The 24,350-nt window shown below is 38.3% G+C and overlaps 2 protein-coding genes across 2 annotated transcripts; both read left to right on the top strand.

The window, feature by feature from the left end:
• Nucleotides 1–9: 9 nt before the first annotated feature.
• aco2 (aconitase 2, mitochondrial) lies at nt 10–15,038 on the top strand. Its single transcript, XM_079846114.1, has 17 exons — nt 10–69; nt 1,176–1,318; nt 1,493–1,751; nt 5,891–5,983; nt 7,167–7,325; nt 7,423–7,573; nt 8,318–8,422; nt 8,510–8,601; nt 8,710–8,815; nt 8,904–9,061; nt 9,265–9,338; nt 10,251–10,362; nt 10,493–10,771; nt 10,845–11,036; nt 11,121–11,253; nt 11,345–11,466; nt 13,781–15,038. The coding sequence occupies exons 1-17, from the start codon at nt 34–36 to the stop codon at nt 13,910–13,912; spliced, it is 2,346 nt and encodes a 781-aa protein (XP_079702240.1). The 5' UTR covers nt 10–33; the 3' UTR covers nt 13,913–15,038.
• A 654-nt stretch (nt 15,039–15,692) lies between these two features.
• csdc2a (cold shock domain containing C2, RNA binding a) lies at nt 15,693–22,784 on the top strand. Its single transcript, XM_079845871.1, has 4 exons — nt 15,693–15,908; nt 18,754–18,960; nt 21,539–21,661; nt 21,771–22,784. The coding sequence occupies exons 2-4, from the start codon at nt 18,788–18,790 to the stop codon at nt 21,931–21,933; spliced, it is 459 nt and encodes a 152-aa protein (XP_079701997.1). The 5' UTR covers nt 15,693–15,908; nt 18,754–18,787; the 3' UTR covers nt 21,934–22,784.
• The last annotated feature ends 1,566 nt before the right edge of the window (nt 22,785–24,350 follow it).

Raw genomic sequence — 24,350 nt, 5'->3', positions numbered from 1 at the left:
TATTCTAGCGTCACATCTTTGTCAGTGAACAAAATGGCAACCTACTGCTTAACCGTCGCCCGGCTTCAGGTACATGGAAATCTATATTTTATATTGTCAACACGCATGGTTTGGATTTGTTAAGTCATTTATTAATGCCATCCAGATATGTGCGTGATAGTTTGAGCTGCTTGTAATGTGTGATCTGATTGTTTTCGTGCTGAAATCTGCGCGTGAAGTGCTCACAGGTCATTGTGGCCAAGGATGTCATAGCAGACGCGTTTGCGCTGCTGCGGATGGCGTATAATCTTTATTTCCAGCTGTTTGATACAAGACAGCCAAGCACAAAACCAGAAATACTCACAGCTATTTTATTGATTGGCCCATTGTGTACTTTTCACGTCTGGCTGTTTGGTTTTAATCGCAAGGTGAACACAAGGTTAAAACAGCGCAGTGAGGATAACGGCGCTGTCGATGTCGATTAACTTACTTTAGTAACACCGTTACTTATATAACGCGATACTATCATCGAAACCAAACGATTGCATTTTATCTATCTAGCATTATTATATGTATTTTTAAAATGTCATAGCTACGATCTGAGGTTTGATCACATTGAGTGAAGTGAGCAGCTGTGATTGCAAAAATACTATACATTGGTAATATATACTGATGTTATCATTAATAATACGAGGCTAAAACATATATGTTGGCAGTCTGAACAATCTAGTAACATGTTAATGTCCACATGAGGTTGAAACAAAAAAATACCCCAGATAACCTTGATGCTGTCATGGTTTTATCATAGGCATCATGTGACAATATGTTGTGGTCAAGATTGAGTGCATATATTTACTATTTAATTGACTAGATATAATATATATTTATTTTTTGTGAATGTCAACTTAAATGTATTTAAACATATATATACTTTTTATACAATGTCATTACAATATCAAGGAATTTTACAACTTATTTCAAGGCCTGAAGAAGGCATGGAAGTTCACAAAATACCAAAAAGTCATAGACTTTTCTCTATTAAATATAGATTATCATTATTATTAAAGTATTTAATCCACTGAAATGTCATTGGTCAAAGATGTTGGAAACATGTTTATAATCTAGTTGTTTACTATGTGATTTCTGAGTTTGTGTTCCAGCTCTTTGTGTACTGATTTCCTGTTTGTTTATTTCAGCTCGTTCTTGGTCAGGGTGCCCGGCGCTTTCATGTGGCGGCGGCCCTCAACGCAAAGGCCAAAGTGGCCATGAGCCGCTTTGAGCCAAGTTCTTGCGTCAACTATGACCAGCTTCGATCAAATATTGACATTGTGCGCAAAAGGTTAGAAAGCATTACAGTGTTTTACACTCAATTTTATTTGCCTCCGCCCTTCTTATCTTTAATAGGGTGACTCGTGGCTATTTCTTACTTTTACAGAAGAAATATACTTTTTTCCCCACACGTGGTTAGTTTAAAAAATGCATTGTCTTTTACATGTGAAATTGCATTTTCCAGACTCAATCGGCCACTCACCCTGTCAGAGAAGATTGTCTATGGCCATTTGGATGACCCGGCTGGACAGGAAATTGCTCGAGGACGTACATACTTGCGTCTGCGACCGGATCGAGTTGCTATGCAAGATGCAACAGCGCAGATGGCCATGCTGCAGTTTATCAGCAGTGGGCTCCCAAGAGTGGCAGTGCCATCCACCATCCACTGTGACCATCTTATCGAGGCCCAGACCGGAGGAGTCCAAGATCTACAGAGGGCAAAGGTAAATGATGCCATATGTTGTTGACAGAGTACCATGCATATGATTGTTCTGGATATGCCTGGTTAAAGAGAGATTTCACCCAAAAATTAAAATTCTGTCATAATTTACTCACCGTCAAGTTGTTCCAAACCTGAATGGATTTCACATAAGAAGATATTTTGAAGAATATGGGTAAAAACAGTTAATGGACCCCATTGACTTCTAAAAATACTATAGAAGTCAACGGGGCCCATCAGTTGTCTTTTGTATTCAGCAGAAGAAAGAAAATCATACAGGTTTGGAACAACTTGAGGGCAGAGGTGGAAAGAGTAACAAAATATTCTACTCAAGTAAAAGTACTATTACTTCAAAGAAATTTTACTTAAGTAGAAGTAAAAGTACCGGTCTAAAAATGTACTCAAGTAAAAGTAAAAAGTAGTTCATTTAAAATGTACTCAGAGTAAAAGTTACTGAGTTACTTTTTTTAACAGCGGGGTGGGGAACTCTCCCGTGTAGGGTTGTAATAGAATGATGTTTCACAGCATCACAGTATTAATGATTTAATAAATAAACTGTATTATTAAATTATGGTTATCACCAGTTAAAATGGCATTAAATTAATGAAAACTGATTATTTATTTTTTTGGTTGAACAAATGCTTTATTATAACAAACTTGAAACCATTTTTTTTTTTTATTAAAATTTCAATAAAACATGTCTAATGAACTAAATGAATTATTATGAATTAGATTAACAACTTTAAGAATAACAGAGTCCTAAGACATTTTTCTTTTTATGATTTAATACAAATACATTACCAAAACGGTGGTAATCAAATACTCGTCCTTTCATTTTTTGGGCAAAGCGCTGCTGTTTTACTAAATTAAACCATGGATTTAAAAATATATTCTTTAATAATGTTTAAATTATGTAATATTTTTATTGTGGGATTCCCTCTGCATCACAGAAAACATTCGGCCTTAAAGGGTTAGTTCACCCAAAAATGAAAATTCTGTCATTAATTACTCACCCTCATGTCGTTGGACACCCGTAAGAACTCCGGAACACAAATGAAGATATTTTAGTAGAAAGCTGATGGCTGAGAAAGGCTTCAGACAGGCCTCCATTAGCATTCAGTACATTGACACTTCCAAGATCCATGAAAGGCACTTAAAACGTCGTTACAAAGTCCATCTCACCACAGTGGCTCTACAATAAGTTTACGATGCGACGACAATAGTTTTGGTGCGCAAAAAAAAATCAAAATAACACCTTTAACCAACTTGTTCTCGACTTCCGTGTGTGCCTCCACGACGCATGCGCGAGAATATGACGTAGCGCCGGCGTTCGGGAATCCATGAAATACACACTTTAACCCCATTTTGAGCACTACGCCGAGACCTAAAGCACGATCAATGTAGAATCCAACAGCTTAGACACGCGCGTCTTCCTCTGCTCGTAAACAAATCGCTTCTGGGTCATATGTCCGAACGCCGGATCTGCGTCATATTCTCGCGCATGCGTCGTGGAGGCATACACGGAAGTCGAGAACAAGTTGGTTAAAGGTGTTATTTAGATTTTTTTTTTGCGCACAAAAACTATTGTCGTCGCATCGTAAACTTATTGTAGAGCCACTGTGGTGAGATGGACTTTGTAACGACGTTTTAAGTGCCTTTTATGCGTCTTGGGAGTATAAATGTACTGAATGCCAATGGAGGCCTGTCTGAAGCCTTTCTCAGCCATCAGCTTTCAACAAAAATATCTTCATTTGTGTTCCGAATATGAACGGAGGTCTTACGGGTGTCGAACGACATGAGGGTGAGTAATTAATGACAGAATTTTCATTTTTGGGTGAACTAACCCTTTAAGTTATAAACATACCTTTATCCGCACTGAGGGATGGTGTTCCCGAACATGTTCTATGTGTTTCCTCCTTTGCATCAATTTTTTTGCTAATTTGATATCCTCCAGTAGCCTGGGAAAACCCAGACAACTTCCGGCAAATTTAGATTTGCTCTGCAAGTAGTCTGGCAAAGAGCCCATTCAAACCCATTTCTAAGCCCCAGAAATCGAGGCACCAATCAGAAACGTTAAGGCGGGCTTTACACGATGACGACAGCGCAGCGACAGTGAAGCAGATTCTGTACACTGACTACAAAGATGGATGCAGCAGTGGAACATCACTATCAGCTATCGCGGCTGTTTTAAGCGATTTAAACTTTTCCATTCCGTTAAAACCAGAGCAAAGAACAACACAAGAAGCCTTCATATCTAAAAAAGATGTTATCGCTGTCTTACCGACTGGATTCGGCAAAAGTCTGATATACCAGCTTGCTTGTCTTAGCGAGAGCCCTCTGGTAGTGTTAATGTTTCACAAAATATAGTTTTAAGTCCTTTTCAGGCGAGACTGTAGTTGTTTTTAAAGCCAAAATCTGTGGTTTATTTATAAAGAGAGCGCCTTTTTGAAAATTTGATCTGCCGTTTTTGGAGTTGTGAGCTCCAGTGGACCAGCGGCGCTCAATTGCTCAACCCCACCGAGAGGCGCCTTTCCACGGCCAGTCCTTCTGCCGTCTGCCGCTGGCTCTGATGTGAAGATATGATTCGTCTTGTGTAGATCTAACGGCTGATCTTTGCTCTCATTAATCTATAATTTGTTCCCTGACAGATCGTTTTGTCTGAGGGCAAAGTGAAGTTTCATAACTTTATATTTGTAAGCTATTACCGTTGTAGTCTCCTAGCGCTGACTTTCTTTGACTGAATTGCTTTATGTATTGTATAGCTTCTTATACCTTTTACTTATACTTTTAAAATGGATATTGATCACGCATTAAACTAACATTTAACAAAAAGAGACTGGGTTTTGTTTTATGTCATATCTCATTGTATTACAGTGATAATCATAGGCTACATTATGCACACATGATATTACATGTTTTTATTTTTTAATGTAAACGAAAAGAGGCCGGGTTTTTTAAATATTTTGTTTTGTTATATACATGCATTGAAGATAATATGCATTGCCTTCACTACATTTGTGTGGCTATAATATGTTTAATATGAACTATTACCGTCATCGGGAGTTCATTCTCCGGAGTCAAACTTGGTAAGTCACGGACGCAAGTTAGAAGTTCGCGTACAAAATATGTCATAAAACACCACTGCCTCATTTCATTAAAAAAAAAAAACTGAAACATATTAGCCACACACATGTGGTTCAGGCAACGCGTAGTTAGGCCTACATTCATTATCTTATATATTTATAATAAAACGAAGTATAAAACACCCTGCCTCTTTTCGTTTACATTTTAAAAATAGTTAAACATTAATATGTGGTTTAGGTAAGGTGACCAGATTTCTGAAATGGAAACCGGGGACATTTCCTATTTGAGAACACAAGTACAGACAAGTAAGCATATTGAGAAACGGCCAGAGTCTCAGATGTTTCTCTGTCGCTCTGCATACGTCATCTCCCTCATCGCTCTGATTGGTTTTAGGTCTATCCAATTGCGCCGAGAGGCCTTTGAGCGACGCCCGTTGGTGACGCCCCTTTGGAAATGATTTGTCTATGAAGCTTTGCCAGACCATAACTCAGTTACTACTGAGAATGGTCTGGTTTTAACCAGGCTAATCCTCCAGGACAACACCCGGCTATTTTTTGTCTATATCCAAAGTTTTTCCATACTATCCAGGGGTTCACGACGGCGTTTCGCTTTCAGCTGGGTCTGACGTATGACAGTCCGTCTGTCTCAATCTTTTTGTGATTTTTGCGCGTTCGTTCTCCCGCCTTCAATTCAGTGCAGTCGTTTCCGGATCGCGTTTTTTCCCCCTTTGTATTATTTATTTTTACTCAGTAACGGGTGTGGTTTCAAATGTAGCGAAGTACAATACTTCAAACAAAACATATTTAAGTAAAAGTAAAATTACAGATTTTTAAAACTACTTAAAAAAGTAGAAGTACGCAGAAAAACTACTCAATTACAGTAACGCGAGTAAATGTAATTCGTTACTTTCCACCTCTGCTTGAGGGTGAGTAAAAATGATTAGCTCAAAGATGATGCTTGTACTGTATGAACACACTTTCACTTGTATTCTTTTTCACTGATTGTATTGCTTTATTTCATTATTGCATTGTTTCCTTCCTTTTCCCTGCTGTCACCCAGGAAATTAATCAAGAGGTTTACAATTTCCTCGCTAGTGCTGGGGCTAAATATGGTGTTGGCTTTTGGAAACCTGGCTCTGGGATCATCCATCAGGTACTGGGAATTTTTTTTTTTGACTAGTTGTTAACCAGTATGTATTCTAATAAAATAAATGCCATTTTACATGTAAGTTGCACTTAAGATGTACACATAATTGCTTTAAGAGTGCTCCGATTGATCGGGCGCTGATTGTTATCAGCCGATAATATCTTTATATAGTTTGAATGGTGGTCTCTATAAAGCAGATCAGATGATGCAAAACTCTCAAGACAAATTTTCTATGCGCAGCTAAAATTGCTTCATTACATTCACCGGTCTGGCAGTGTCTGAAAAGCACAATAAATCTGTCTTTGCCGAGACATTGCAATGACGGCAAGAAACTAGGGCTGTGTGATTTTAGTGCATTTCTTTCCTACACAGCAGGGTGCATTCAATCTTCTCTAAAATCCCAAAATTGCTGTTTTTAATCAGCTCTAACTTAAGAGAAGGAGTGGAATATGTTGCACATGTTGCTTGCTAATAATGAGTTGTCCATTATACTTTCTCATCACTTAATTTTTAAAAAATACCTTTACACTGTTGTTAAGAATAGTTGGCCTATTATTTATTTCAGTGATCCGTATCGGCCAGTACTGCTATCAGTGATCAGACCCAAAAATCCTGATCGGAGCACCCTTAAATGACTTCATTAAAATAAATACTTAACTTAATGTTCATAAAGTCAGAGTATCAGGGATGTGATTTTTCAATTTTTATACATTCTGTATTTTCCGACCTGAAGTATGGCCCATGTGAATTGTGTAAAGGAAACAACCATCTTATCAAAGTTCGTTATGAGATTTGTTTATTACTAGTTTGTTTAAACTAATTCAGTAAAAAAAAAAAAAAAAAAATCTTAAATATGGTCCCCCATCGGTTTTTGGCCACAATAAAATTTCTAACGTTGAAAGCAAAGAATTTAAGACACAAATATTAGTAGGATATTGTTATTTATCTATTTATTTTTTTATTTTTTTAACTGATGTTCTGTTAAATATTAGGATTACCCATTTTTATTTATTTGATTATTATTGCAACAGTAATGTTTCTTTGATTTAAATTGTACAATTTAAATTATTAAAAACAGATTTTAAATAATAACAATGAGAGAAATTCCTTTTTTGTTCTTAGATAATCACAGGCTTGCAGTTTTGTTAATCAACTTTTTATTTATTATTATTATTATTATTTTTTAAAGATTATCTTGGAGAACTATGCGTACCCTGGAGTCATGCTGATTGGTACAGACTCTCACACCCCTAATGGTGGTGGTCTGGGCTGCATCTGCATTGGAGTTGGTGGAGCTGATGCTGTTGATGTCATGGCAGGAATCCCCTGGGAGCTAAAGTGCCCAAATGTAAGCTGCTATTGCCTGTTTCCATTTAACTTAACAATTGCTATCTAAAATTGGGCAATTGGAAGTGTTTATTTACAGGGTATATCTGCTTTTTCAGGTCATTGGTGTGAAACTAACAGGCTCATTATCTGGCTGGACCTCACCAAAAGATGTCATCCTTAAAGTTGCTGGTATTTTGACTGTGAAGGGTGGCACTGGTGCCATTGTGGAATACCACGGCCCTGGTGTGGACTCTATCTCCTGCACAGGTGAAAACTTGCTTAAGCAATATTTGGACTGGATTCATTTTAAAAGAAAGTTTGAGATTAGTGACTAGTGACCTTTTTGAGCAATTTTGGGATTTAACTTCCCTTTCTTCATTTGGTCAACTGTTACTTTGAGCTGAAAGTCTGTATCCATAATGGAAGGTCTAAATACATAATTATAGTGCACCAGGGTGTGCAGTGATAAATTTAGCTTCAACGAAGGTCATAATGAATGAGAAGCCTTAAGACATTATTGTCCAGATGGAATTAGATTTCTCACAGGATGGCAACTAGCTGACAAACAGTATGTAATTTACTTTGTAATTTGTATAGTTTGAGTGAAGAAAAATAGGCATGTTGAATACTACGAAGCCCCTAAAGGTACATGGTAATGGAAAAAATATGAGATGGGAGGAAAAAAAAAATATTTAAATGCTTTTGCATTCGATCGCAAAACTTTTTATAAGAAACGCAATATTTCTCAGGGGAACAATTTGTGAGTGAACACAATTTTTCTCACGGGAATGCAAATCATTTTGTGAGCGAACGCAATATTTCTCAAAGTAACATAAAACATTTGTTGAGCGAACATAATATTTTTGTCGCCGATCTCCGAACCGCCAGCGAGCTCAAAATCATGCCTAAATTTGTGTACTGTGGCATAGGTGGCACATTTCGTGCAGTCGTATTATGTGTGTTATGTCAGTCATTGTAAAAACTGAATATGCTTTTGGTTTTTCTAATAAGGAATGGCCACCATCTGTAATATGGGTGCTGAAATTGGAGCCACCACATCTGTGTTTCCTTACAACCACCGTATGAGGACATACTTGGAGAAGACTGGTCGTGGAGGTAAGCAGCTCGGTAGTCTCTCTTTAATGGATAATTCAACTACTCAAAGGTTTGGCCGCTCATTCCGCTTTTTTTTAAAAAAATCAGAAATCGCTGTTCTAGCAAATGAGAATCAAGATCTGCTGGTACCCGACTCGGGTTGTCAATACGACCAGGTGATCGAGATTAATCTAAGTGAGGTAAGAGCAGGTCAGTTAAGGTAAGTAAGTTGAATGTATCTTAGAGCTACAGCAAAGTGTTAATGTAAATAATTAATGCTCTCCATGTTTTATAATACTCCCTTACAGCTGAAGCCTCACATCAATGGCCCATTTACTCCTGACCTGGCCCATCCTGTTTCAGAAATCGGGGCTGTTGCTGAGAAGAATGGCTGGCCCCTGGAAGTTAAAGTTGGTCAGTGATTTAGAATCCACCCCATTTTAATGGTCATTAATAGATGCTTATCATGCACTAAAAGGCTCCCTGTCATGAACATTTATAGGTCTGATTGGAAGCTGCACTAACTCCAGTTATGAGGACATGGGCAGAGCTGCATCCTTGGCCAAACAAGCACTCGACAAAGGACTCAAATGCAAAGCCCAGTTCACAGTCACCCCTGGGTCCGAACAGATCCGTGCCACGATTGAGAGAGATGGCTATGTGAGTCTGAGTTGGAATTTGGAGACCAAATTACTTGATTGCAGGGGCGTTGGACTGGGGGTGAAACCAGTACTGATTACCAGGGCCCCAAGGGGAGAGAGGGCCCTTGAAAAGTCTGGAATATATTTTAACATGGAACATGGGGGCCCATCTTGATTGCTCTGCATTTAGTCTAACAATAGAATGTGTTTCTTTACCTGCAGTCCAAAGTGTTGAGGGATGTTGGTGGAGTTGTCCTGGCTAATGCCTGTGGACCCTGCATTGGTCAGTGGGACAGGTAAAGTTTTTGTCTACAACATGGGTTTTAATTCAACATTGCAGATTTTCTTTTGTACACTAATGTTCAAACGTTTGTGGTATATAATATTGTGAAATATTATTACAATTTATACTACAGGGCTGTATTCCGATTGGTTGATGAGCCAATCTTCAAATCATGGCCACATTATTTTCTAATAATTAATTGACCTGTTGTCAATTACTCTTATTTAAATTAATACATTTTAAAATGTAATTGATTCCTGTGATGGCACAGCTGATTTTTTTTTTTTTTCAGCAGCCGTTACTCCAGCAATCATTCTAATAGGCTGATTTGATGCTCAAGAGACATTTCTTATTAGTAATGTTGAAAACAGTTGTGCTACTTAATATTTCTGTGGACTTTGATGAATAGAAAGTTCAAATGAATCACATTTATTTAAAATATTCATCTGAAACACATTTTTTTAACATTATAAATGTTTTACTGTAACTTTTGATCAATCTAAAGCATCCTTGGTGATTAAAAACAAATATAACCTAGCTAATAAAGTTACTGACCCAAAGTTTTTTGTAAGGAAACATACAGTTAGCCAGCTATTATCACAAAATAAATCATGATGGGGCGAGTCTTTTATCTGTTTATTTAGAAAAAATGGTCAATGACTACATGTTTCCAGTTAATACAGGGTTACTTGTAAAATATTGGGTGTGGAATTGATTTCAGTTGTGAGAAGAGAGAGAGAGAGAGCTCTGAGTCATATGAGAGATATGAAACTAGCAAAATCATGTGCCTGGGACAACGGTCATGGTTTAGCATCATAATACAAAAATATTTGACCTTGATTCCACGATTGACCAATCAGAATCAAGTCATTCAAAGATCCGTGTAATAAAGCCACATCGTAAACCCATAAAATCTTTCTTGCAGACGTGACGTTAAGAAGGGAGAAAAGAACACCATTGTTACATCATTCAACAGAAACTTCACGGCCAGAAATGACGCCAACCCTGCCACTCATGCTTTTGTCACCTCACCAGAGGTATTTTGCAGTTGATCTGCTTACAAATGTGCCACAATCTCTGAATGTTTTTTTTTTCCGCACCAAAACCATTTGTATGCAGCTTTGCCAATTTATTTATTCTTTCACTTTTTCATTTGTTGTCTTGCAGATTGTCACAGCCCTTGCCATTGCTGGCACACTGAAGTTCAACCCTGAGACTGACTATCTCATAGCCTCCAACGGAGAGAAGTTTAAACTGGAGCCGCCCACTGGAGATGAGCTTCCTGCTCGTGACTTCGACCCAGGTCAGGACACCTACCAGCACCCACCACCTGATGGGTCTAATCTGAAGGTAGATGTTAACCCTCAGAGCAACCGTCTGCAGCTACTCGAGCCCTTCGACAGATGGAGTGGAAGCGACCTTGAAGGCCTCCAAGTGCTCATCAAGGTGAGTTTTGGTCATGGATGTTTGAAATTCCGGATTTCAATAGCACTCTGAACTATGTAACTCTTTTTGTCAGGTAAAAGGAAAGTGCACCACCGACCACATCAGTGCTGCCGGACCCTGGCTTAAATTCCGTGGACACCTCGATAACATTTCCAATAACCTTCTCATCGGTGCCGTTAATATTGAGAACGACGGCGTCAATAAAATTCGCAACCTTCTGACTGGAGAGTTTGGTGGCGTCCCTGATGTTGCCCGCCATTACAAAGTAAGAGCTCTTTTTTTTTGGTTGGTCATTTATGCTTTCTGCCTATTGAAAGCATTTGTATTCATGAGGATTTCCCACTTGCAGAAGCACAATATTTCATGGGTAGTTGTGGGAGATGAGAACTACGGTGAGGGTTCCAGCAGAGAGCACGCGGCTCTGGAACCCAGACATCTAGGAGGGAGGGCCATCATTGTGAAAAGCTTTGCTAGAATCCATGGTAAGTGAATACAAACACCTTTTTTCCCTGTTTGAAGCCAAGCGTCTCATTTAGCAATTGGTTTTAATGAATCTGTCATGACTGTCAACAGAAACTAACTTGAAGAAACAGGGCCTGCTGCCCCTCACCTTCTCCAATCCTGCTGATTATGACAAAATCCGCCCAGATGATAAAATCTCCATTGTAGGTCTTAAGACCTTTGCCCCTGGAAAGGTAAGACCTATTCTGTTAAACAGTTTCTAGTTTATATGCATTTTTCCTGGTTTGTGTTAAGGCTGGCCCAGATTTATCAGATTTTCAAAATGCGAGAGACTATAAGCATGATGCTTAAAAAAAACTGCTATTACACCTGGTATTAAAAGGCCTTTTGGTCCTTCAGATCACAAGTAGATGAGGGAGACACATTCCTGTTTACACCTGATGATTTAACCCATCTCTTTTGTCCACTTTGAACCACTTCTGTCCTGATTACTTAAAGGGGAGGGTCTATGGGCAGGTATATATATGTGTTTTTTCAGATCTTTTGATCTAATGTACATAATAAGCTTGCATAATTTACATATGAATGCGCCCGGAGATAATGGAAAAAACATATGGAGAGCACGGCCACCACTGTGAGTGCATGTTAGAAATCAGGAATGGTGAGAGAACAAGAATTGTTTTCATCTTCAAACCAAACTTGGGTCTTCAGCAGACAAAGTTTAAATCTTTTCTGGCTAGCGTGCTTCCCATAATGTTTGCGCATTAGGTCAATAGGCAGAGAGTAGGTGGTCTTTAGTGGCTGTTTGAACACATTCGCCCACATGAGTGTTTACAAAACGAAAGCAATCCGGTTGATTGCATTTTCGACGACCTCTGGAAGTGGTCAAAAGTATATTTAGCGTTGTCCACTTGAGAGCCGGTTGATCTTAATACCAGGTGAAAACAGGGCCATAGATTTAACAGTTTTGTTCCTATAGTGTGTGGATTGCCACAATGTGACCAAGACACCACACCATACACTAATGGATTCCATTCACAAACAAACAGATTCCCGACTGTGAATACGAGAAATCTCGCAAAATCTCTCATGGTCAAACGTAAACACTCATGGCGGACGACGCGCAAGAAGAAATGGCCATAATAATGTTTGGACTGCGTTTTACAGATAATTCGCTGGAAAAAAAAGAGAAAAAGGCTTGGATGAAGTCGTGTTATGCTTCCGCTAACTTCGCTTTCTGATCTGGTATTGTTTCGTTCCACGTGGCAATCTACTGCGTGTTTGTCCTTGGGGTTCGCCCCACACAACAGGATTTCTGATCGTAAATAATCAGCTACTTCAGTAGGATACTTCAGATTTGAGAACAGTGGGGCCCTGATGATCTTGCAAGCAGATTCAATCATGCTTAACACTCATCACACCACAGTAAAATCTGATAAGATAATCTGTAGAACCATCAAGATAATCGGGACTTGTCCTAGGATTGTCGGAAGGGGGGAATTGGGCCCAAAATCATCCTGATTATATTGTGTGCCTTAGTCTAAGGATGTTCTGTAAATCTGTACTTTAATTCTGTAAATTTGCTTTTTTTGTCAGCCGAACCCATTTGACCTTTTATGTTAATATTTTCAATAATTTTAAAACGCATTCACATGTTCCTGGACATTAGACCATATTGGTTAAAGGAACATGCCGACTTTTAGGGACTTTAGCTTATTCACCTTATCCCCCAGAGTTAGATAAGTCCATACATACCATTCTCCTCTCTATGTGTGCCATAATTCTGTCTGACGCACACACCGCTAGCCTAGCTTAGCACAAAGACTGGAGGTAAACGGCTCCAGCTAGCCTACTGCTCAATAAGTGACAAAATAACGCTAACATTTTCCTATTTACATGTTGTGATGTGTATAGTTACATTGTGTACTAAGACCGACGGAAAATCAAAAGTTGCGATTTTCTAGACCGATATGACTAGGAACTATTCTCTCATTCCTGCGTAATAAGGCACTTTGTGCCGTACCATGGGTGCAGCGTCGCAATGTTATTACACAGCACCTGAAAATAGGTTAACTTCCGTCAACATAACCAACGTGACAACCTGCTTGCACAGAGAGCGTGCTGCGGACTATTTTCAACTTTTCATTTTCCGTTGGTCTTAGTACACAATGTAACTATACACATCATGTAAATAGGAAAACGTTGCAGTTATTTTGTCACTTATTGAGCAGTAGGCTAGCTGGAGCCATTTACCTCCAGTCTTTGTGCTAAGCTAGGCTAGCGGTGGGTGTGTCAGACAGCGTTATGGCACTCACGGAGATGAGAATTATAGGTATGGACTTTTCTAACTCTGGGGGATACGGTGAAATAGCTAAAGGCCCCAAAAGTCGGCATGTTCCTTTAATGGTCATGTGACATGCATGTAAACTTTTTTTTTTTTTTTTGTATACATAATATTTCTTAACTTCTTCAAGTGTCTTTTTTATTTATTTTACACTTGTCATCTCACAAATTCTATAATATTTTTCCATTTATTGTTCCTTGTAGTCCCTGAACGCCGTCATCAAGCACATTGACGGAAGCTCGGAAACGATTGAGTTGAACCACACCTTCAACGAAACCCAGATTGAATGGTTCAAGGCAGGCTCTGCCCTCAACAGAATGAAAGAGCTGCAGTGATTTATAAATATACATATATGGAAGGGGGAGGGGTTATGCTTCTAACAGGAGGATTGGTATGTGTATGAAAGGTTTAAATGGTCATGTAATTATGAACTGAAGTATACACAATACATTTTAAAATTGTGCTGCATAGACAAGTCGTGTCAATACACAAACTTCTCAAAGCTATATAATACATTGTAGAGCAGATAACAACTGTAATGCTTTTCAAGCTGGGTCTGTGTTTATTACAGAATGGAGAATTAAAAAAAAAAAAAAGATCCCCTAAAGAAAATGCTAAGCACATATGTGTTAGTGGGAGACACCAGAGTTTAATTCATAAAAGCATCCAAATATCTGTGCAGGTGTTCAGGCAACTGTTGATTGTTAATTTCTGTTATTTGAAATATTACACTGAACTGTAACGAGAGTTGCTTGTGAATTTTCTGTCCTGTTATCGACTCTATTGATGGAATGATATCTTATTTCACACGATTCTAACAACTGCTTTTCAACTTTTTCCTCTTCATGCAAGCTTGAAATTTGACTAGTTATTGTTCATGTAGCTGTTCTTACTGTGAGTCAGAGTGACTTGTCTATGCCTATTCTTCAAACCTCGGCAGATCTTGTCATACACAACACCAAAATCTATCAAACGTTTCTGTACCGAATGCACAACAGGTCAAGTCTATTAATGTTTTAAACTTAATGATTATTTATAAAAAAAATTGCAAAGAATCTCAGATGTGCATTATCTTAAGTGTTTTGGATGACAGTTATTGAGTAACAGATCAGTAATCAGATCTCCAACCTCTTGAGCACCTTTTCTGTATATTTGAGTGCCCTTTTTTGTAGGGTTGTTTTTCTTTTGTTTCATACAGAGATGTACCCATGTCAAAGCAGTGACATCAATCACTCTGACCAGCAGACTATAGCAACTACTAAGATACCAGGTAGTAAATTACTAGCTTTGTCTGACTCCACATGTTTGTGCACATCAGAGGAACTTTTACTGCTGCTCGTAACAAACACAGCCTCTTGGTAATAACTCCATTATTTTCCTTTTTTTTCCTTCTTCTTGTTCTTGAGGAAATGAATGCTGATCAGTCACAGTGGGTTATAAAATAAAAGTCATTTCAAATAATTCAGTCCTTGTTAATGTATGCATTAGACTCGTATGCCTTTCACAACATCACACACTATGTTGGTAAACAATATATAATATAGCTATATAGGCTTTCAGTATTTTTGATGCTATGGAGCCCCAAATGTGATCATCTTTGGGGCGAGGGAACCCTTAAATTTAGGCAGTTGTATATTTGTAAGTATAAAGACTATTATAAATGTGTAAAATAGTTTTTGGAAAATATTTAAGCTAGTATTACATTGTTAAATTGCTATGTTTTTATTCTACTTAATATAGTACAGTTTTTTTATGTTTAATTCTATTATTTATTTATTTTTGCATTTTTATACAGTTTTTCTCTAAACTTTTCCACGGACCCACTAGCACTCCCTTGTGGGCCCATGAACTGAACCCCAGTTTGAAAACCCCTTAGTACATTGGTATATAACAGTTTTGTACTGATTATAAGTGATACAATTCTTCTTAATCCCTCAATCTTCTAAATTATTGGTCTTCTTTAAAGGCCGTTAACTGAATAAATATCGCAATACATTTAAATATAACGAAGAAACGTGAATAACAAACCCTCTATAAAGCATTACATCAACGCGACGCGTCAAAACTAGGACGCGCGTTATGAGCCCTCTGATTGGACGACTAAAGGCTGACGTCAGGATTCGCGTCTCTCGCGTTCAATTTTGATGGGGTGTCCCTCCCTCTCCCGTAACCTTGTTTATTGTGTGCTACGCAGGGGTCCATTGAGTCGAATATGTGGACCACGAATGATAGCATTTAATAGTGGATTCTAGTGTAGCTATGTAGATAATTTTGTTTCCGCAGCTCAAGATATCAACCGACATATTGGTATCCACTATAACGTACAGTACGGTAAGAATTGTATCATCCTATTGTTTTCTCCTATCCGTATATATTGCCTTTGATTGAATACGCCTTTACTGTTATGTTGTCGCATGCTGTGCACTTTAGAGGCTGAAAATAATTTCTCGATTTCTGTTTGTCAACAACCTGCATTGTTGAGCGCAGGATGATAATATGGTAGTAAAACACGTAACGTTACTCGCAGTTTAATCACAGTCACTGTCGATTAGTCTGATATGGAGTCTGCGGTACACATATGCTTGGCCTTTCTTAGACTGACAGAAACCAGGTGCATTGGAAAACAATGAAAAGGAAACAGTTTGATGAAGGAAAGCATTCTCCTCAAGTAATAAGAGATGATGTGGTCCTGATGCAGCTGCTGCACCCAGATTTGAGTGCAGACAGGACAAGACAACACAACACATACAGTAAAAAGCAGATCAGATATGGATATTTCAAAGAAACTGTTTAATGTTTTATATCACACACACATGCGCACACACACATTTATATATATATATATAGATATATAGATATATAATGACAACATGAAATACGTTTGTTTGAAATCTTTTCAAATTTAATAAAAATAAAAAACGGGGGAAAAAAATCACATTCACAGCCTTTGAAATTGAGCTCAGGTGCATCCTTTTTCCACTGATCATCCTTGAGATGTTTCTACAACTTGATTGGAGTCCACCTGTGGTAAATTCAGTTGATTGGACATGATTTAGAAAGGCACACACCTGTCTAGTAAGGTCCCCAACAGTGCATGTCAGAGCACAAACCAAGCCATGAAGTCCAAGGAATTGTCTGTAGACCTCCGAGACAGGATTTTATCGAGGCACAGATCTGGGGAAGGGTACAGGAAAATGTCTGCAGAATTGAAGGTCCCAATGAGCACAATGGCCTCCATCATCAGTTTGGAACCACCAGGACTCTTCCTAGAGCTGGCCGCCCGGCCAAACTGATCGATCGGGGAGAAGGGCCTTAGTCAGGGAGGTGACCAAGAACAGGATGGTCACTCTGACAGAGCTCCAGCATTTCTCTGTGGAGAGAGGAGAACCTTCCAGAAGAACAACCATCTCTGCAGCACTCCACCAATCAGGCCTGTATGGTAGAATGGCTAGTTGGCACATGACAGCACGCCTGGAGTATCACCTTAAGGACTCTCAGACAATGAGAAACTAAATTCTCTGGTTTGATGAAACAAAGATTAAACTTTTTGTCCTGAATGGCAAGCGTCATGTCAGGAGGAAACCAGGCACCACTCATCACCTGGCCAATACCATCCCTACAGTGAAGCATGGTGGTGGCAGCCAGGGGCGTAAATTTTATCTAACAGTAGGGGGGGACGATAAACATGAAATTTCTCAAGAGCAATTTTTGAAGGGGACACAAATAATATAGCCAAAATCGTACTTGTAAGGATATGTGTACCACAAAAAATAAAAAAATAAAAATAATTGTGCTTATTTGGCGTTTTGGTGCACTGAAAAATGATCTAATGTGCGTTTTTCTTTTCTCTGTCATTTTATCTGACCAACAACACAAAGCAATAGTTGTTTAAATATGAGTAAGGTTCACCACACAGTCATATTATTTAAAATTATCTTGCATCCTCCACATAGTATTTTATACTATGATATTCAGATCTTTAGATATTCAACTGCAGCAAGTCTGATCTGCCACTTATTATCATATTGAGCAAAACCCAACACAGATCTGACAGAGCGCCGTGCGCATATACTTTAGGTTTAGAATTAGCGCCAATTCGAGGGTGGGTTGCTTGAATTATGGGTTCATTAGTCTATTATTCTTAATGAAAAACACAGCAAGAAAACAGTACAATGACACACTCCCTTAAATAGGCACTTTTACATTTCGCTTTGAAACCAAAACTTCCGCGATCATCTTGTCTGTCAGCTGTTTGCTCTAGTGATGAATGAAATCTGACTCTCGTTGGGCTCGTGCTGTATGCAGACACGTTTAGTTTTTAATTGTTGTGTCTGTTCTCTAACTAAACAAAATTATTTTATTACTATAAAAATGAAAACAACGGTGGCCCGGGGCGGTGCCGCGGTGGGCAAGTGATGCTAACAGGGTTTTGCCTAATCTGTATTAAAGAGAAAAGAGTCACTTCATCTGATGTTTAAAGTTAATAATATAGCATTGACAGCTTACTGGAGTTTCACAACTGCTGTCTGAAGAGCTTTGTTCTCTCCCCAAACTTGTGGTAGTTTTTTATGTTCTATGTATCGTTAGTTGAGGTGCGCGGTGGATCAAACCACTGTGGGGCAAGGGGGAGGGGGGACTCAAAATGTTTCTAAACTTAAACGCATTTTTTGTCCCGTTTGCTTTTGTATTGTTTTACTACTTACACATTTATTTTAAGTATATATCATTATATTATTTACAATACTCAGCATGGTTTTTAGGGGGGGCCAGCCCTCAGATTGGGGGGGTCCTGTCCCCCCCGTCCCCCCCGTGATTTACGCCCCTGGTGGCAGCATCATGCTGTGGGGATGTTTTTCAGATTTGAACCCGATTGAACATCTCTGGAGAGATCTGAAAATGGCTGTGCACCGATGATTTTTTTAGTTTAAAAAAAAATTACATTTGCAAAGATTTCAAACAAACTTCTTTCACATTGTCATTATGGGGTATTGTTTATAGAACTGAATAAAAAATAATGAAAAAATAATGAATGTAATCTATTTTGGAATAAGGCTGCAACATAACAAAATGTGGAAAAAGTGAAGCACTGTGAATACTTTCCGGATGCACTGTAGATAGGTATTGTACAAATGTTGTTTATTTATTTTCCTGATTTAACCCATTTTTCAAACCACAGAGGCCTCATCTCATCTCCAGTGAACTTCACACCAATGGCTGATTCAGACAGCACATCTACATCTGATCGAAAGCTGCACTTCCCACATACTCCTGTCTCACTTTCATTACCTTTCCTGAGGGAAGGCAGTAATGTCGAGAGGAAACCGCCTCAGACAGGGGAACCTCTTAGTCCACTGCCAACCAAACGCACACGCACCTATTCAGCGTGAGTACCTATGCTAACAGTGTAAAAATATTTTGTTGTGAAAAAGAATTTTGAAAGATTTTAAATTTTGTCTCACTTTAATGTTGTTGATAGATATGTTTTTACAAATGTTGACACTTTTCTACTTTGTTCTACAGTATTGGGTCTACCGATAAGTGCAAAGAGTGAAATACATAGCAATTTAATCAATATATAGATCTCAAAGCAAATAAATCAATAAAATGAAACAATGAAAATAAATTTTGTGACCATTAAGATTTTATATTAACACAAAACAAATTATTCATTTTGAATATTTATTATTATTATTTTAATTATTTAATAATAGTAAAATATTTATATAATATTTCATATTTATAAATAATATAAATATTCACATTATTTATAATATTTATATATATTTAATATTATTTAACTACATGGTTATTATTATATCATAAAATATAATGGATTTTTGTTTTTTATTGTTTATTATTGTCAAAAGCAGAATAAATACAATAGTTAAACATGTTCTGCATTGGCTAAAAGTCTGCCATGTTGGGCTATGCAGACAAAGATGATGGAATAGGGAGAGGTAGATCTTAATATCATACCGTTTAACTTTATTGATAAACAAAACAAAGAAGTTAATAAAAAAAATCAGGAATTACAGGAGTACAAAAACGTAACCGCTTTGGCTTCAAATGAACAAAAACAACAAACTTAACAGAAACAGGTGTGCAACATAATTGGTAACCATGACAACAAATTAAGAGAGGGAACATGGGGAACAAAGGAAACAGGATCAGAACACAGGTAAACGAGGTGATTCTAACGAGGTGATGAACTAAAAGTCCATAAAACAGAACATAAACCTGACATAACTCCCCCCTCCCAGTAGATGCTTCCTGGTGTCGTAAACAGAAACTACACCATAGTGGTGGGAAGAGGGGAAAAACAGAAAAAGGTCCATAGGAGGAGGCTGGAGGAAGAGACCAAATGGGAATAGGGGGGAAGTCCATGGGGGAGTCGGTGGAGGGAGGAGCCATGTAGTGATAGAGACCAGAGCCATAATGAGGCAGATCCACGGCGGAGCCAATGTAGGGGGGAGCCAAGCTGGAGCTAGGAGTCCAAACGACAGGTGGACCACCGGGGGGAGCTGAAGACAGGGTGACATTTGGGTGACATCCAGGGCTAATGCAGAGCCGACAGCTCATGGAACTGAGGCAGGGGCGGGGGTTTGGAAGACAAGAGGACAACAGTGGAGCTGGAGGGAAGGCAGAGCCTGATCGAGATGAAAGGGTGGAAGGCTGAGGTGGAGCTGAAAGCCTGTGGCGAAGCCAGGGTGACGACTGACTAAGGCGGAGGTGGAGGGATGAAGGAGCCCGGCAAAGCCTGTGGGAAGATGGTCCACAGTGGAGACAAGGGAGCATGGAGCCAAGGTGGCGCCGATGGGTCAACAGGTCAAGGTGGAGCTATGTGCTCGGAGGCCTGAATTGTAGCTCTGGGATCCTACACCAAGGTGGGGCTGGAGACCGGGAAGCACTAGAGCGTAGGAGAATGGAGGAGGTGAAGGGAGCTGGTTGAGGCAGAACTGAAGCAGTGGATGGAGCCACCGGAGGCAGAGCAGAGGAGCTTAAGGGAACCAGCAGAGATGAAGGTGAAGAGCTGGAGGAAGTTGGCAGAGGACGAGGGGGGGGGGGAGGCTGGGCGGGCAACAAAAGAGACAGGAGACTAGGTGGAATCAGTAGTGGAGTTGGAAGTTGGTGCTGGCTCTCACACCTAGTCAGACTTGGTGACTGGCACGGGTTCCGGGAAGACTAAAGCTTCCGGCATATACTCTGGGTTAGGCCTCATGGCGGGCACAGGCTTAGGATTTGTTTCTGCAATGGGCTCTGGCTCTTTGTCTGTGGCAGTCGTGGCATGAGGCTGGATGGGCTCTGGGTCCAAGGTGAGCAGGATGGTCAAGTGGCTGGCAAATTCCTCCTCCTCCTGACCCATGGTGAACGAGGATCCACTCTTCACGAGAACTAATTCAACAAAGTCCATAAATTTCCCTTGAGGACCATCAACAGGCAGAGGTTGATCATTTAATCTGGTCCAAAAAAAGAGAAAAGAAATGAGTACACTGTCAGGGTAGTGTGTATGTAAGCCTAGGAACCTACTGGTGTGGTCCTCGAGGGAACGGTCATCCTGGGTATGGGGGAGGAGGTGAACGGCTGTAAGATCCATAATCCTTTTCCAGGTCCTATATTCTGTCATGTTGGGCTAGGCAGATGAAGATAAAGGTGCAGAGAGAGGTAGATCTTAATATCAGCCATTTAACTTTATTAATAACAAAGCAAAGAATCCAAAAAACAGGAATTGACAAAATGACAAAACATAAACCTGTCACAGACACTGAAATAAATACAAATAATTGTTATTGTATTGAATTTGTATAGAGAATATGCGGATGTATTGAAAAAAAATATATAGGTGCACCATATATTGTTGTGTTCATTTCAACAAAACACAAAGAGATGCTTTGCTTTTCTTATTTACTAAAAGTAATCATGTTAGTTGATTATAGAGCTTCTTTCCTCTGGTGTTTTGTTAGATCGGTGAGAGCCAAATCTGGACCCGTCTTCAAGGGCATTTGCAAGAACTTCTCAAGGTCACAAGGTCACGGATTCATTCGCCCCTCCCATGGAGGAGAAGACATATTTGTTCACATCTCAGAGTAAGTGAATATAAAAATATAATTTTAGAAATAAATCATTAAAAAATACTCTAGTAGTCTTTTTTCAAAGCATTTTTTAACCACAATTATCTTTTTTTTTTAAATCTAGTATTGAGGGTGAATATGTGCCAATGGAGGGGGATGAGGTGACCTACAAAGTGTGTCCTGTACCTCCCAAGAACTTAAAGTTCCAAGCTGTTGAGGTGGTCATCACCAGCCTTTCTACCGGAAGGAAGCACGAGACCTGGTCTGGGCAAGTTATCAGCTCCTAGCTCACACATTCAAGCCCAACAGATGAATAAAGAGTTAAAGGAATGGATTTAACTCAATGTGCTAATGCTGGCATAAAATGGTGTTGTGTGTAAGTAGGATAGGAATGGAATAGTAATTAGGGTTATGCAACTGTTGTTTTCTCCTGCCTGGCAAATAAGCAACAGGAAGTTGGTCTGAGGTCTGTTTGGAAAATGGTTTGGGATGTAAGTCATCTGAGTTTTGATATAGCATTGGCAGAACATAACATAACTGTGAGCAGCAGTGTTGCCCTTGTCATTTATATGTACTTAATTATGTATTTATTTTCATTTTATGTACAGAGGCATTTGATTTCATTGTGCTGTGTATGTATGTATGTTCAAGTCATTTATGTAAAACTGATTTCCTAAAATAAATTAATGCACATAAACGGAAACTTTAATTTCTTTAATTGTAATTGATAGAACTGTTATTCATTTTCTGTAAGAAAGCTGCAAATCGCAAAAATCAAAGTTCATTTTAAGAACAATGCTTCTTATGATAATTGTAATAAAATTGAAATAACATAATCATTTAATGCAGTGTTATTTTCACAAATAATGCTTCTTATGATAATTGTAATAAAATTGAAATAACAATCATTTAATGCAGTGTTATTTTCACAAATAATGCTTCTTATGATAATTGTAATAAAATTGAAATGACATAATCATCCAATGCAGTGTTATTATCACAAATTGTACGTTTTGAGATTATTCTTCTACTTTTAGTTTTTCCAGGAAAGATTTTTTAATATCCATTATGTAGATATATAATTTATGTCAATTGCAAAAGTAAATGCATAACTAGGAATTCAAATAAATATGCATTGAATAAATAATTGAATATTCAATTTTTAAATAATACAATTTCCTCTGATTACTGTATGTATATCAAATATACATAATGTATAGGCCTATATTAAATGAAATACACATTATACACTATTATTTCCATGTAAGACTTTTCAAATGTCAAAATATAGCCATTCAATAAATGTGTTGAGATGTGATGTAGTGCCATCTATTGGCAGCATTAGACTGTAAAAAAAAAAAAGATTGGCAGAAGAGAAGAGGTGGGGTTTTTACTAGGTGACATGAGTACAGATGTCCTTTAGAGGGAGCAGTGCATTATGAAAACTAGAGATTGTGTTAATGTGAAAATCACTGAACTGTAAAATAAGAAATTAGCAAGAAATCTCATTATAAAAACATTATGTGAACTGCACTACATGTGAAACACGAGGACTACAGTGCGGAAAACAATAAACGGAATAATTTTTATTTACCCATTTAACTTTTTTATAACCCATTTATTACATCATACATATGATATATTGCACCCTCAGCTCATAAACCAGCAACTAGTTATGGAGCAATTTTACAAAGAAATAACTACTCACTCACTGTATATAATAATCACATGTGTATTATGTGCAGTGAATGAAAGTTAGCTAGAGAAGAGACAACAGCTGGAAAAAAAAAATTAGAGATGACGTATGATCTGATGTATGATGACGGCTGACGTCTTATGATCGAGATTAAAATAAGATTTACTTCTCAGATTTTTCTCAGAAGTCATAAATGAAACTGAACCATAAATATATGAAGTGCAAAGATTATTGTTTGATATGATAATTCATTACTGAGGGAAAGCACCCGGTACATAAACGTCAAGTAGGCCTACATTTAAAAAAAGTTTATTAAGTTTATATTTATGTACGTTTTAGTTGCCTAGAAAGACAATCAACACAATTTTTAGTATATCTGGACACAGTACTAGGCATAAATTAAACTTCAAAAATGAAATACAACTAAAAAAATGTTTTTAGTGGTCTCAGAAGTTTTTATATAATATAGCCTTTTCAATAGGCCTAAAATAAAAATATAGACATGCAAATAATTAACTTACGCACAACACATCATAACATGCATCATCAGGAGTAATTTATGTATTATCCTCCTCTCACTTGGGAAAACAAACAGGACAGGTGATTCATTTTGATTGCTTTTATGACGGATCCATTTATCACGGGACAATGAATTTATGGCTCAACCTTTGTCCTTCCCTCCTCTTCTCACCGTCATCTTCCCTGTACACTAGTGTTCAATAGACCTTTAGAGCTTCTGCTTCAGTTGCTTTAACAGAAATGTGATTACTTACCCATATATACATACTGTATTTTAAGAACACCTCTATGAGAATATTAGACCTAAACTCTCACTCTGACATTCACTGTGTGAGCTAGCCTAGTGAACTTGCTACAAAAAACGAAAGAAAATATATACTGCCTATGATGCCCATGAATGCTGTCTTTGTAGGCAGCTCACTAGGTTTTGGGACGCGGCCACAGACTATGTTGTTCATTAACACGCTCAAGTGAGTGATCAGTGTGAAA

Source organism: Gobio gobio (assembly GCF_949357685.1).
Source record: "Gobio gobio genome assembly, chromosome: 20".
Lineage (NCBI taxonomy): Eukaryota > Metazoa > Chordata > Actinopteri > Cypriniformes > Gobionidae > Gobio > Gobio gobio.
Note: the sequence above shows the minus strand (reverse complement) of the source record. Positions and strands in the feature narration are given on the sequence as shown.